Source organism: Cynocephalus volans, chromosome 6 (assembly GCF_027409185.1).
Source record: "Cynocephalus volans isolate mCynVol1 chromosome 6, mCynVol1.pri, whole genome shotgun sequence".
Lineage (NCBI taxonomy): Eukaryota > Metazoa > Chordata > Mammalia > Dermoptera > Cynocephalidae > Cynocephalus > Cynocephalus volans.
The window spans coordinates 84,726,548-84,739,933 of record NC_084465.1 but is presented as its reverse complement, the minus strand read 5'-3'; the positions used below and the strand labels follow the sequence as shown (position 1 = coordinate 84,739,933).

General features: G+C 40.5%; 1 protein-coding gene across 1 annotated transcript in view; it reads right to left on the bottom strand.

Moving 5' to 3' along the window:
- DNAH11 (dynein axonemal heavy chain 11) overlaps positions 1-2,497 on the bottom strand; it is a 315,191-nt gene extending 312,694 nt beyond the window's left edge. The window contains exons 1-2 of the mRNA XM_063101058.1: positions 2,189-2,497; positions 654-797 (exon numbers count right to left, since the gene is read on the bottom strand). Coding sequence (XP_062957128.1) covers positions 654-797; positions 2,189-2,497 — 453 coding nt within the window. The remainder of the gene's footprint in view (positions 1-653; positions 798-2,188) is intronic.
- Between the last annotated feature and the right edge of the window lie 10,889 nt (positions 2,498-13,386).

Here is a 13,386-nt window from a genome sequence, read left to right as displayed (position 1 = left end):
TTAGAGTGCCGGTATTACTGATTTATAGAGCATTTCTCTGATTTAAGGGGAGAAAAAGGAATTTTAATGCACCCATTTCTAACACTTTCCGTCATCTTTTCTCATTATCTGACAGGAATGAAACTTAACTTTTTAACTGTTAGTTTCTAAAAGGAATCTGAAACTCATTATACCCATTTCCAAAGTGTAACTTTTGGAAGGTCAGCATTTTGCGTCTGATCCAGAATCCCCAGTTGAGCCTGCTGGACCAGGATAACGCAGGAAAACCAGTGCTTCCTTCAACTGCCTGGGCATTAGGTGCAAGGTGGGCTTAGAAGGGAAAGGTCTCTACTCTAAATGTGAAGTCTAAAACCTACAGCTAAGTGCAAGAGCCTATTTAATTCAAGTTGCCTTTTATTTACTTCCATTGTGAAGGAAGGGAAGGAGAAAGAGAGGGATGGTCCTATAAATTACCACGTGTTGAATATTAGTATCAGTAAATATCCGCTTATTTCGGGAACGATCTAAACGCTATCACCCTCTACCCCCCTAGCTAAAGAAACTACTGGCTACTACAAGCTTTTTTTTTTTTTTTAATAGCCAAAGTTGTCTCAAAGAATTCCAAATGCCATGGAGATAAATTAAAGATTTGAATATTAAAGACAGCCCAGTACCTCATCTAGGAAAGCAGTTACATGTCCAAGAAATGATGCAGGTAACTCTCCGAAGAAAACCGTTTGTGAGAAATCATTTACTCCAGGGCTTCCAGTAATCTTCTTGGCAATATAAACAAGTTTATGTTTTGCATCTCTTGGAATCTGAAACAAGAGCAAGATAATTAGTTCAAGTTCACCATGTAGTTTCCCAGTTAACAAGCAGGATTTATTGTATCCACCTGTAGATACATTGCTAGTCGAAGAAACAAAACCTGGCATCTTGCCGATTTTTACAAACAAGGTCCTTCCAAAGCTCTTCCTTAGTTTGCAAAGTGTATGCAGTTTTCTTTGTTCTATTATAATTTCACAGTATTACTGGTGTGGAAATATCACCTTTAAAGGCATGTCAATTGCACCAGATCATTATATACCATAAAATATCATAACTAAAAATGAGGAACATGTAGAATCTTTCCATCTTAAAAGGTTATTCTTTAAAACATTTTTCTCTTTTGGTAATAAGTCAAACAGATAAAGACAAGGCACAGAAGTTAATTTGTATCTCTATCTTCAAAGCAAAGAAGTGTTTAACCAAGATATTTTAAAATTTCCACAACGATGGAGTCATTCTTTTAGATATTATAATGATATTTGACTGATATAATACACGTTCTAGTGTTCTATTGCCTTGTGTACTGGCAAATTTTTTAAAAAATAAGTTACAATTAGAGTACCCCAACAAAAAATTTCGAAACTCACAATACCCTAAGGGAAGCTTCCTGTTATTCTGTCTTCTCTGCGGTCCTATTTCCCAAATATTACTAAGACCACATCTAGTGATGATAATATCACTTTAAAACATTAAACAGAGGCATTGCAGTACCTAAAGATTTGTTAAATCTTGCTCCAAACTCTTCACACTTGAAAAACGTTAAATACAAATATTTGTACTTGTAGTGGACAAGGAATCTAAATTCAAAAAGGAAAATAAAGGAAGAAAACATAAGAGAGGCAGAAAGGAAAGAACTGCTCCCCCTAAGTGGTGGTAACACCCTGTGTGCGCAGGCTCCCTGGGCACTCTCTTTCAAGAACTCAGTATTTTCCCTCTGATGAAGTGGGGTTGACAGACGGACTGGATACGTGACAAGTTACATGAGCTCTGTCAAGCATCACTTTTTTAAGGTTATGACTCCAGAGGGACCCAAGAGCGACCGAGACGGGAGTTAGTTGGCACAGAAAACCCACCTAACGCGCAGCGCTGACGAGAGCGCTGCTGTTGCTGCGTGTCGCAGGTCAGACAGGCTCAGCTGGGGACTCTCGGTCAGATGGAAAAGGCTGACCTAGAAAACTAACCTGCAGCCGCTTAACTGCAGAGCGGGTGCGCGGCCTTTAGCGTAGGCACTTGAAGCCAAGTACTTAAAGCACCCCCGGGAGCGCCCCGCGGGCTCAGGCAGGAGCGCCCGGCCTTCCTGCGCCTGGGCACCCGCCTGGGCACCCGCGTTGCTGGGCTGGCGGCGAGGCAGGTCCCCTCGCCCGTCGCCCCTTACTCTTACCTCCCGCGAGGCCGCGAGCCGCCCCGCCGCGGCGACGCTGAAGACCAGGCAGGTGGGGCTGGTGCTCTCCAGAAACTCCCCCAGGACCCGCCGGTTGTCCTCGCTCTCCAAATGCTGGCTCCATCTCTCCTCCGGGAGCCCCAGCATCTGCCCCAGGCGGCCGCCGAGGAAGCGCACCCGCGCGTCTCGGGCGAAAGTCCGCGCTCTTCTGGCCGCCGCCTCCTCCTGGTCCTCCTCCTCCTCCAGCTCCATCGCGCCCGCCGCCTCCAGGCTGGCCCCCGGGGTTAGGCGAAGGGCCGGGGCTGCCATGCGGAAAGTCGAGGGGACGCAGGGCCGGCCGGCTCCTCGCGCGCTTCTGCGCAGCCCCGAGGGGGCGAGGACGCACGTCCTCAGCGCAGCCCGGGGGCGCCCGACCTCCGCGATCGCTGCGAGCGCTGACCCTTGTCCCCCACCTATGGCGACTTGGCGACCGCGGGACTGCGCGCAGTGCGAGCCCGGTGGACCGAGGCGATGGCCCGGGACAAGTAGCGCGTCCCGTTTCCCGGGGGACAGCGTCCCCGCCCCGGCCGGCTGGGGGCGGAGTGAGCCCCAGTGGCGCCGCCCAGCAGGGTCCAAGGCGGCGGCCGAGCGGAGCGGAGTCGGTCTTGAACCTGGCTGGGCAGAAGCGCGCCCTGGGCCAGTCTGAGCCACTCAGCGGGCTCACTCCACTGGCCTCCTGCTCCTTGACCTAGGGTCATCTTCGTGGGGTCCCCAGCGCGGGAGAACGACAGCCCAGTATTGGTTAACTGCTCTGGATTAAGCAGTGCTGTTTTGTGCCGAGCTCCATGCTAAATCCTTTACCATGATTAGTTCATCCTGGACAGCCCTCTGCTTTAGTCTTTATTTTACGGGAAATGGACTGTCACAAAATGGGAAAGTTAACAAGGAGGTGGTGGAAGCTGAGGGCTTTTATTTACCTTGTCCAAGGTTGTCCAAATATCACCAGAAAAGAGCAAACCCTGCAATTCAACTTTCCTAGTTGTGGACATCCAAGATCTAGCTAGGTATTCAAAGTCCCGATTCCCATCCTCAACCTGACACTTACTAGAATGTTAACACGCCAAATAAGAGAATGCATAGTGCTCTTTGTAAACTCCAGTGTTCTGAAAATTTGGAATTGTCACTCAACCAAAAGCAAAAGGTCAAGGGAAACGTTTTAGAATAGAAACAGATACTTCATGATAGCGAAATAGGATTTCAGTTGGTCTACTAATGTGGCATTTGTTGAGACTATTAAGGAAATTCCGACTACTGAAGTAGCCACAATTTAGAGGGAGGAGTGTCTGGAACTGAACTTTTTTGAGTTGTTCCCCTTTGATAATTGTACATGTCAAAATAAAGACTTCATCCCCCACCTCTCCCATGGGAGCTACTGAAGAAGTGTTGCCCTCAATAATCCATATTAAAACAGCAAACAATAATACCTTGGACTTTCAGAAGGAGAGAACAGAATAGTCATTATTAGAGGGGGGACACAGAGAGGGGGGTTAGGGAGACATCGGTTAATGAACACAAAGAAGGAGTATGTTTTGTAATAACCAATATGCCAACTATCCTGATTTGATCATCACATATTGTACACTAATTCTGATAGTCAACTCTGTACCCTACAAAATGTATAATCAATTATGTCTCAATAAAAAAAATCCATATAACACCTGCTGACAAATGGATGTTTACAGTAAGATTCAGGCCTTCAACAATTTTTCTTTTCAGGATTTTGTCTCTGATAACTATAAGCTTTTCTAGTTACATGATCAGAATCTTGAATTAACATAAGCTCTTGGAAAGCCTTTATAATGACTTCAAGGCTGTCAAGGCTGCTTTATAGGGCCCATGATAACATCCAGGGCCCCCAGTTGCTAGTATGGAAGCCTAACAGTGAGTTCTTAAGTCTCTCCTTTCACACCTGTATTCCAGCTGTGTATACCCCTACCCCAGAGAAACACGAATTCTGCAAATAATAGTTGGGTTAGATTGGAAGTGAATAACTACTTTCAACTTCAGCAAGAAAAATTTTAAGTAATAGTGCTAAAGTTAAAGAACAATTTTCAAAAAGTTAAATATGTAACTCAAAATATAAAATTAAGATATGTCAAAGATTTATTCAACTTATTAATGAGGAAACTAACAAAATAGTGAAGTTGGTTCCAAGGAGAATAAGAGACAGATTTATAGGTATTAGTGAAACATTGTGGGAATAGGATTACTAAGTTAGATAAATAAAATATTCATTAATGTCTACAGGGTAGTATAATTTTGGGGTTTTTTGTTTTGTTTTTCAGAATAATCATTTTTCAGAAATAATTTATATCTGTAATTAACAAAAATCTATAAAAATATAACTTCACAGAGTTTGGGTCTTTAATCAATAGTAAATAATGAGTCCAAAAAAGGTACACTTCCCTTGATAATTAAAAATCCTTTGGTGGGCCAGTTAAACAACATTCCAGTATGACATTGAAAGGACATGCTGTCTTTCTATTACCTTACTCCCAAGTTTTGAATAATTTTTCTCAATAATAATATCTAACATTTATCAAGTACCAACCATGTGCTGTGTACTGTGCTGAGTTCATTTATTTGCTTTATTAAGCACCTACTAAGTGCCAAGCACTGTTCTAGTTACTAAGAATGCAATGGAAAACAAAGCAGACTAAGTTTCCACCCTCATATTGTTGGCAATAGTATAATCTAGACTTATACTGGTTACACTGGGGCTATACCAACTGGATTTGCATTCCACTTCTATCAGGTACCAGTCATGTGACCTTGACAAGCTACTTACCTTCTAGGTGCCTCAGTTTCTTCAACTGAAATATAGAAAATAAAATGATAGGGCCGAGCCCGTGGCGCACTCGGGAGAGTGCGGGGCTGGGAGCGCAGGGGCGCTCCCGCCGCGGGTTCGGATCCTATATAGGAATGGCCGGTGCACTCACTGGCTGAGTACCTGTGACGAAAAAGACAAAAAAAAAGAAAAGAAAAGAAAATGGTAGATGATTTTTCAACAAATATTACCTCCTCCTCATGTTCATGGAAGAGTATATTTTTCCTTTCCATTGTAGTTTTGCTTGGCCATGTGACTTGCTTTGGTCAATGGGAAATTAGCAGACATAACACAAAACAGAGGCTTGAAATGTCCTTGCATAATGACACTTGCCCACTTGCATCCACCACTGTCATGAGAAGACCAGCCCCAGCTAGCTTGCTCGTGCAAAGAACCAAGCTGGACTCAACCTGTAGCTCAGAGGCAAGCCCAGCTAAGCCTAGTCCTGGTCAACCTACCCTCAGTCAGCCCATAGGATGCACGAACAAGAATAAATCATCATGGTTTTAAGCTGCCTAGTTGTGTAAGGTGTGTTATGCAGCAATAGTATGGCAGTTGTAGATGACATACCACGTCATAGAGTTGTGAGAAGTAATTCAGTTTAAATCTATAGAAAGCACAAACCCTTAGGCCAGTGCCTGGCACATTGCAAACATTATAAAGGATTTATTATTAGTTGGGGAGGGGGAAACATGAGAAACTAAACAAGCAAAGATATAGTATGTTTATTATGTCAGATGATGATAAGTTCTAAGAAGAAAAGCAAAGGAGAGTAAAGGTTTGGGTGTGGGGAAGATGTTCATTAGCACCAGTGTTCTAGGAAGGCCATGATGGCGGGAAGAATGCTCCAGGCAGAGGCAAGAGCAAGCAGACCCACAGGAGAGGATGCTTAGTTTCTGGAGAAACAGAAGGCCTATGAGAGGGGGAATAGTAGGAAATGAAGACAGAGAAGAAGTGTGAACAAAATCAGGTAGAGCTGTGCTAATGTGATTTTCTTAAAACAAGATGATGGGACAGAAACTGCTAACTGTCCCCAATATCTCCTCAGCCTTTATTACTCTTGATAATAGAACACTCACCCCCATTCCAAGTTTTAATGGGACTCATGGTTATCCAAATTGGAAATTTCATTTCCTAGTTTCCCTTGTAACTAACAGAAAGTGAACGTAAATGAGGTATATAAGTGTGTGTGTCATGTTCTTAGAATTTGCCAGCTCTTCATCTCCTCTTGCCTTTCCAACTTGCTGGCGAACAAAGGAGCATAGAATGCTGAGCCATGTTCAATCATGCAGGTGACCCTTAAACATATGAAAAGATATCAATCTCCCTCACAAAGGAAAAATGTAAATTCACACTGAAGTACATTACTTTTTTTTCTTACATTTTAACTTTTAGATAGACATCATAATCTTGGCATGGCTGGGGAAACAGGGATGCTCATACATCACTCCTGGGAATTTAAACCGATATAATCCCATTTCAATTCTGGAAAAATTTCTGTGCTTTTGCCCTTTGACTCAGCAATTTTTATTCTAATAATCTGTACACAAGGCTAGTCAGTATAACATTCATTGTAAGAGCAAAAGACTAAAAACAAGCTAAATGTCCAGCAATAGGATACTGGTTGAATAAACTATATAACATCCAAACAATGGAGTAATATGCAGCTATAAAAAAAAAAAGAATGAGGAATACCTCTATATACTTTAGTGGAATGATTTTCAAGATATACTTTTAAGAAAAAAATGTGTACATTATGCTACCATTCATCTATGAAAGCAGAGAGGGTATAATACACACACACACACAGAGCATTTGCTTAATTTAAAAATAACCCAGAAATTTTAAAAAGTGTTTTCACATGGGAGACGGTGGAAAAATTAGAGGTAGAAGTTAGACATATCAAAATATACATCATTTTCTATACATGACTTAGAAATCATGTAAATAATTAAACAATAAGTTCAAACTTTAAAACAAAATCTCTTAAAGCCAAAAGCAAAATGAAACAACTGAACTTCTCTGCATATTGAGTTAGTGGCGTAACCATACAGAGAAGGACAATTTCAAGTGCCTTTAAAATAGTAATTAGACAGTATTTCTCTAATGTGATATAACCTAAGGACAAAAAGAATTGCACAAAATAAAGTAAAAATAGCATAGGCATATTATTTAAAATGGTTTTCAGTAATTATGTTGATAGTGTTCATAGTATTATTGAAAGACTGCCTGTGTATTGTGAGAATAAAGCTGTCACAGGTTGGATTCTCTGACAAATAGACTCAGACTATGCTGTGGGATTTGCATGCCGATTGTTGGGAAAATACAGGAAAATGGTCAGGGCCCCTTGGATGTTCAGAATCTTGCCTAGCACTTGATGTAAATATGCACGTGCACCCAGGTGTTCCACGGTTATTGTCTAATGTAATTGCACATGTGTGCCCAGGTGTCCTGGGTTATTGGACTTAAGTGTAAAGGACAAATGGCTCTGATCCACAGGGTCCCCCACCCCTGGGATGCCCCCAAGAGGGGGCGGTCCAAGGGGAGGCCACCACCACCGCTGCTGCTGCTGCTGGATCTGCTGTAAGCTGCTGCTGCCGCTGCTGAGGAAGCTGAGGACTGAGCTCATGTCATCTGTCAATGGCTCCTGCGATCTTTCCCAATTACCTAGCATGGACCTGCCTGTGAGGGGTCTGAGGACACAGCCTGGCACGTAAGGGGTCTGGGGACCCAGTCTCTACAGTGGGTTTGAGGGGTCTGAGCCCTAGCCCTGACAATACAAATAGAAACAGTATAACTAAAATAATGAAACATTTTGGCTTTAGTTATGATTTGCCTTACTCAACAACTGGCAGTCGTGTAGCTTTACACTGATCATTTGTTAGGGAGTGTTTTCAGGAAAAAAATAACTAGACAGGACTGAAGGAAGCATGACTGGGCAGAGGTGGAAGTTAAACTCTCAGGCAGTTTACAAGAGAAGCCTTGGTCAATACCACTGGGAGCTCTTAAACTAATGGCCTTTTAGAAATCTTCCAAATTGAGGCTAGGGAAACACACCTTTATACTGCATGTAACCCAGTCTTTGGATGTGAATTTCTCCTGGGAAGGTAGCTGTGGGCCATCAGCAGACAACATTTTCATCAGGCAGGTACCTTGTTCCTGAAGGAAAAGATCTAGGTAGCAAATGAATAATTATGCTGTTGTCATTGAAAATGAGAAGTTTGGCATGGTAGAATGGATAAACAGACATAGGGTAGATGAAGTTAAGTAAAAACCCTTTAGACCTGATTTTGAAGTTAACGTTCAATATGAATTCATGATCTATTTTATCTTTTAAAAAGTATTCAATACTTAGCTTTGCTCACTAAACACTGTAGCAACGGAGCATTCCTAGTGCTTAGATGTTGGTTTCTAAATACCATTTCCCACTCACATAAACAAGGAAACTTAGAGAAATGGCTGATTCCAACTCTAGGGCAGAAAAAGTACAAGTTGGTACTGGAATATTTTGCAACATTTGATAATACAAAGAAAAAAAAAAGAAAAGAAAGAAAAAGAAACTATCAAATACTAGTGAGGATGTGTTAAAAGAATTCAGGAGCCAACTTCAAGAGGGCTTCCACTATGTCAAATTTGAGCTTCAGTAAGAATAACTGCAATAGACTGAAACACTTCGAGTATGTCAGTCCATAAAGGTCTCAAAGAATTTTATGCTTCCAGTTTCTGCTTATAATACAGATATTTGAGAAAAGCTGTACTCCCACCCTTACAACAATAAGAAAAAGTACTGAGTAATCTGCAAAATCAAAACTTCACTCGAACCCAGCAGAGAGCTGAGGTTGCAGAGCAGTGAACTGGAAGCCTCTGAACAGACAGGATATGAGCAGTTGCTTAGCTAAGACAGACACCCCTAGTTACTGGTTAAAAAAAAAAATCAACTAAAAATTTTAAAAAATTACTATCAGTAACGTGAGCTATCTAGAGAATATAGAGAATGCTGGAGTTATACATATGAGGGGAATTTGCACCCACTCCCAGGCTCTTCTCCACAGACATCCCAGGGTTCTCACTAAAAAGTTTTGCTGAGAGTCCTGAGAGCCTCCCTATTGTTTCAGGCCTGACCTGAGGGATTTTCTCGCCTACGCCTCCTATGATAGTTTTAAAAAATGTCCACAGGTTTATCCACACTTCCTCCCTCCAAAGATGGAGCCTAATTTCCTTCCTCTTGAGTGTCAGGCTGGGTTTAGTGACTCTTCTAATAAATAGAACACTGCAAAAGTGACAAACAGTGACTAGGACATAAACGATACTATACCTTTTTTCTCTCTCTCAGGTCACTCACTCTGGAGGAATTGAACTGCTTTATTGTGAAGACACTCAAGTTGCCTGTGGAGAAGCTCTCCTTCCAACAGCCATGTGAGTGATCTATCTTGGAAGCAAATCCTACGGCTTCTGTCAAGCCTTCAGATGACTTTAGTTCCTGCCAACATCCTGATTGCAACTCTATAAATGACCCTGAGCCAGAACCACCCAACTAAGCTGCTCCAAAATTACTGACCCATAGAAATGGTGAGCTGATGAATATTTGTTGTTTTAAACCACTGAGTTTTAGAGTAGTTTATTATGTATCAATAGATAACCAGTGCAGATTGTGGTAACTGAAAGTGGGGTATTGTCATAACAAATACCTAAAATGTGGGAGTGGGGGGAAGCTGCAAAGACCTGTAGGAGACAGTGTTGATAAAATCTTGACAAGACTTGCACAAACGATTGTAGAAGACTTTGAGGATGCTGTGGGTGGGGAATTAATGGAAAGAGGAAAATCTTACCAGAAACAGAAGAAAGGGAAATCCTTATTTTGTAGCAGCAAATTTTTTAACAGCACTGTCACCTGTACTAACGTGAAAAGCAGAGAATATACCTAATGAACAGGTGATTTAGCTAAGAGAATTTCCAGAGAGAATGTTGAAAGTGCTGCTTGGTTTCTTCTTTCACTTCCATTAAAATGTAAAAGGAGAAGGACAGGCTAAATGAAGAACTGTAAAATAAAGATGAGCCAGGACTTGCTAGTTTTGAAAATTCCAAGCCTTTCCAGATGGCAAACAATGCAAAAATTAAGACATGGCTTCTGAGCAAAGATCAGATCCAAGGCAGTATGAGAAATATACAATCTACGGATGAATCTAAGGATATGCCTATTAAATCCTTCATTAAGACCTCAGAAAGATCAAAGGTAGTGCCTCCATTAAAACACCCTCTAAAAATGTTGGGCGTTGCTTTGTAAATCCTCTCAATCAAACAATATCCCTCTAAGAAGTATTTCTAAAAGATCACTCACCATAAGCCTTAGATAGAGAAGAGGTTAATTCAAAGAGATTTTTAGGTGTAACTTTTATTCAATGGAATGGATTCTGACAAAATATATAGGATTCTCCTTAAACTGCTGATGAAAGGGCTACAGTATTGCCCTTTGCTACTGGTGAAAATCAATTACATCTTGGGGAAGAGGACAGAAAAAAAACGTGTTTATTCCCAGGGGAGGGAAGGAACACATGCTGGACCCAGAGTTATAGCTGGGGGAGGAGCAAAATTACTGTAATACTTCCACTGCCAAAATCCAGGAACTTGATGCTAACAAGCATCAAGTAACAAGTAACAACAGTTGACTTCCAACTTCTGGAAGATGGGCAGGAACATGGAGAGACACTCTCTTTGAGGCCTAGTACAATGGAGAACCTAAAGCTAAGAACTGGGCAGACATTGAAAAATACTCTGCAGCAAAACAGCCCCAACCTAAACACAAGGTAATGTTAGAGAAATTTGAAGTTTATGGTGCCATGAGGAAATCATAGCAATAATAAATCCCAGACCCAGATCAACTCCCGAATGACTGACTCCACTACTCTGCCCCCTGCCAAAGATTTAGCAGAAGAAGGCATTCTCATTTCCAAGTGTAAATACTATTTATCTCAGCCTCCACTGTCTGCACAAGATGTTTGGCTTTCAAAAAAAATTATGAAGCGTACCAAAAAAAAAAAAAAATATATATATATATATATCACTGCCAAGGGGCAAAATAACAAACAGAATCAGACTCAGATATGGTATAGATGTTGGAATTCTCAGATGAGGAATTTAAATAGCTATAAGTAATTGTTAAAGTTTCTAGTGCAAAAGATAGAAAACATTACAAGATTAGATGGGCAATTTTATCAAAGTGATAGAGCTAATAAGAAAGAAGCCAGCCAGTTAGCTCAGTTGGTTAGAGTGCAGCCTTGTAACACCAAGCGCAAGGGTTTGGATCCCCATAATGGCCAGCTACAAAAAAGAAAAAGAAAGAAATAATAAGAAAGAAGCATATGGAAATGCTAAAACAAAACAAACAAAAGAACAACAGACACAGTAAAAGGGATGAATGCCTATAATAGACTCATCAGAAGACTCACACATATCTAAACAAAGAAACAGTGAACTTGAAGATAGGTTAACAGATATCACCCAAACCAAAACACAAAGAGAAAAGGGTAGAAAAAGAACGAAATAACCAAGAACTGTGAGACAATATTAAGCAGTCTCAGAATCAGACTTGGAATCCCAGAAGCATAAGAAAGAGAGAACAGAGCAGAAAAATATTTTTAAATAATGGCTGAGACATTTTTCCAAAATTAATAATACCAAACCACAGATTTAAGAAACTTAGAGGGCATTAAGCAGGCTAGATATCAAACAAAGCAGAACAAACAAAACCCACACACATGCCTAGGTATATCCTATTCAATCTGCTTAAAACAAAAGACAGAAAATCTTGGAGGCAACCAGAGAAAAAAGAACAAGTGGTATAAAGGAAAGAATTTAGAACAGATTCCTTTTAAGCTTGAAGACAATGGAGTGACATCTTTAAAGTGCTGAAAGAAATAAATGAGGGAGAAATTAAAAACTTTCTCAGATAAACAGAAACAGAGAATTTACTGTCAGCAGACCTGCACTACAGAAAGCAGCAGAACAACAAGATAGAGGAAACCTGGCTCACAAGAGAGACTAATGGAAAAGTGTTTTCTTTTTATAGAATTTTTTTCTTGTTTTTAAAATTTATCTCTGCATTTTTTTTTTTTTTCTCATGAGAAGGAGTAAATAAAGAGGGAAAAGTTGCTGATGCTGCAGACAAAGTGAAGAAATTGCTATTTTTGAGCAGGTAAAAAGAGGATGCAATCTAGCCTTAAATAGGATTGGCCTAAAAGTTGGTTTTTTGAAAAGATAAATAAAATTGACAAACCATTAGCCTGGCTAACAAAAAAAAAGAAGAGAGAAGACTCAAATAACAAAAATTAGAAATGAAAAAGGCGATATTACAACTGATTCATCTGAAATACAAGGAATCATTCGAGACTACTATAAACAACTATACGCCAACAAATTTGAAAATCTGGAGGAAATGGATAAATTTCTGGACACACACAAGCTCCCAAAACTGAACCGTGAAGACGTAGAAAATTTGAACAGACCAATAACAATAAAGGAGATTGAAGCTGTTATCAGAAGGCTCCCAACAAAGAAAAGCCCAGGACCAGATGGATTCACAGCAGAATTTTACCAAACATTCAAAGAGGAATTGACACCAATTCTTTACAAACTATTCCAAAAGATTGAAACGGACGCAAATCTCCCAAACTCATTCTATGAAGCAAACATCATCCTGATACCAAAACCAGGTAAAGATATAACCAAAAAAGAAAACTACAGGCCGATATCCTTGATGAATATAGATGCAAAAATCCTCACTAAAATACTAGCAAACAGAATACAGCAACACATACGAAAAATTATTCATCACGATCAAGTGGGATTCATCCCAGGGATGCAAGGTTGGTTCAACATACGCAAATCAATAAATGTGATACACCATATTAATAAACTCAAACACAAGGACCATATGATCATCTCTATAGATGCTGAAAAAGCATTTGATAAAGTTCAGCACTCATTCATGACAAAGACCCTCTATAAGTTAGGTATAGAGGGAAAGTATCTCAACATAATTAAAGCCATTTATGACAAACCCACTGCCAATATCATCCTGAATGGGGAAAAGCTGAAAGCTTTTCCTTTAAGAACAGGCACTAGACAAGGATGCCCACTCTCACCACTCCTATTCAACATAGTGTTGGAAGTACTAGCCAGAGCAATCAGAGAAGAGAAGGAAATAAAGGGCATCCAGATTGGAAAAGAGGAAGTCAAACTGTCCCTGTTTGCAGATGACATGATCCTATATATCGAACAGCCTAAAACCTCTACAAAAAAACTGTTGGAATTGATAAACGATTTCAGCACAGTA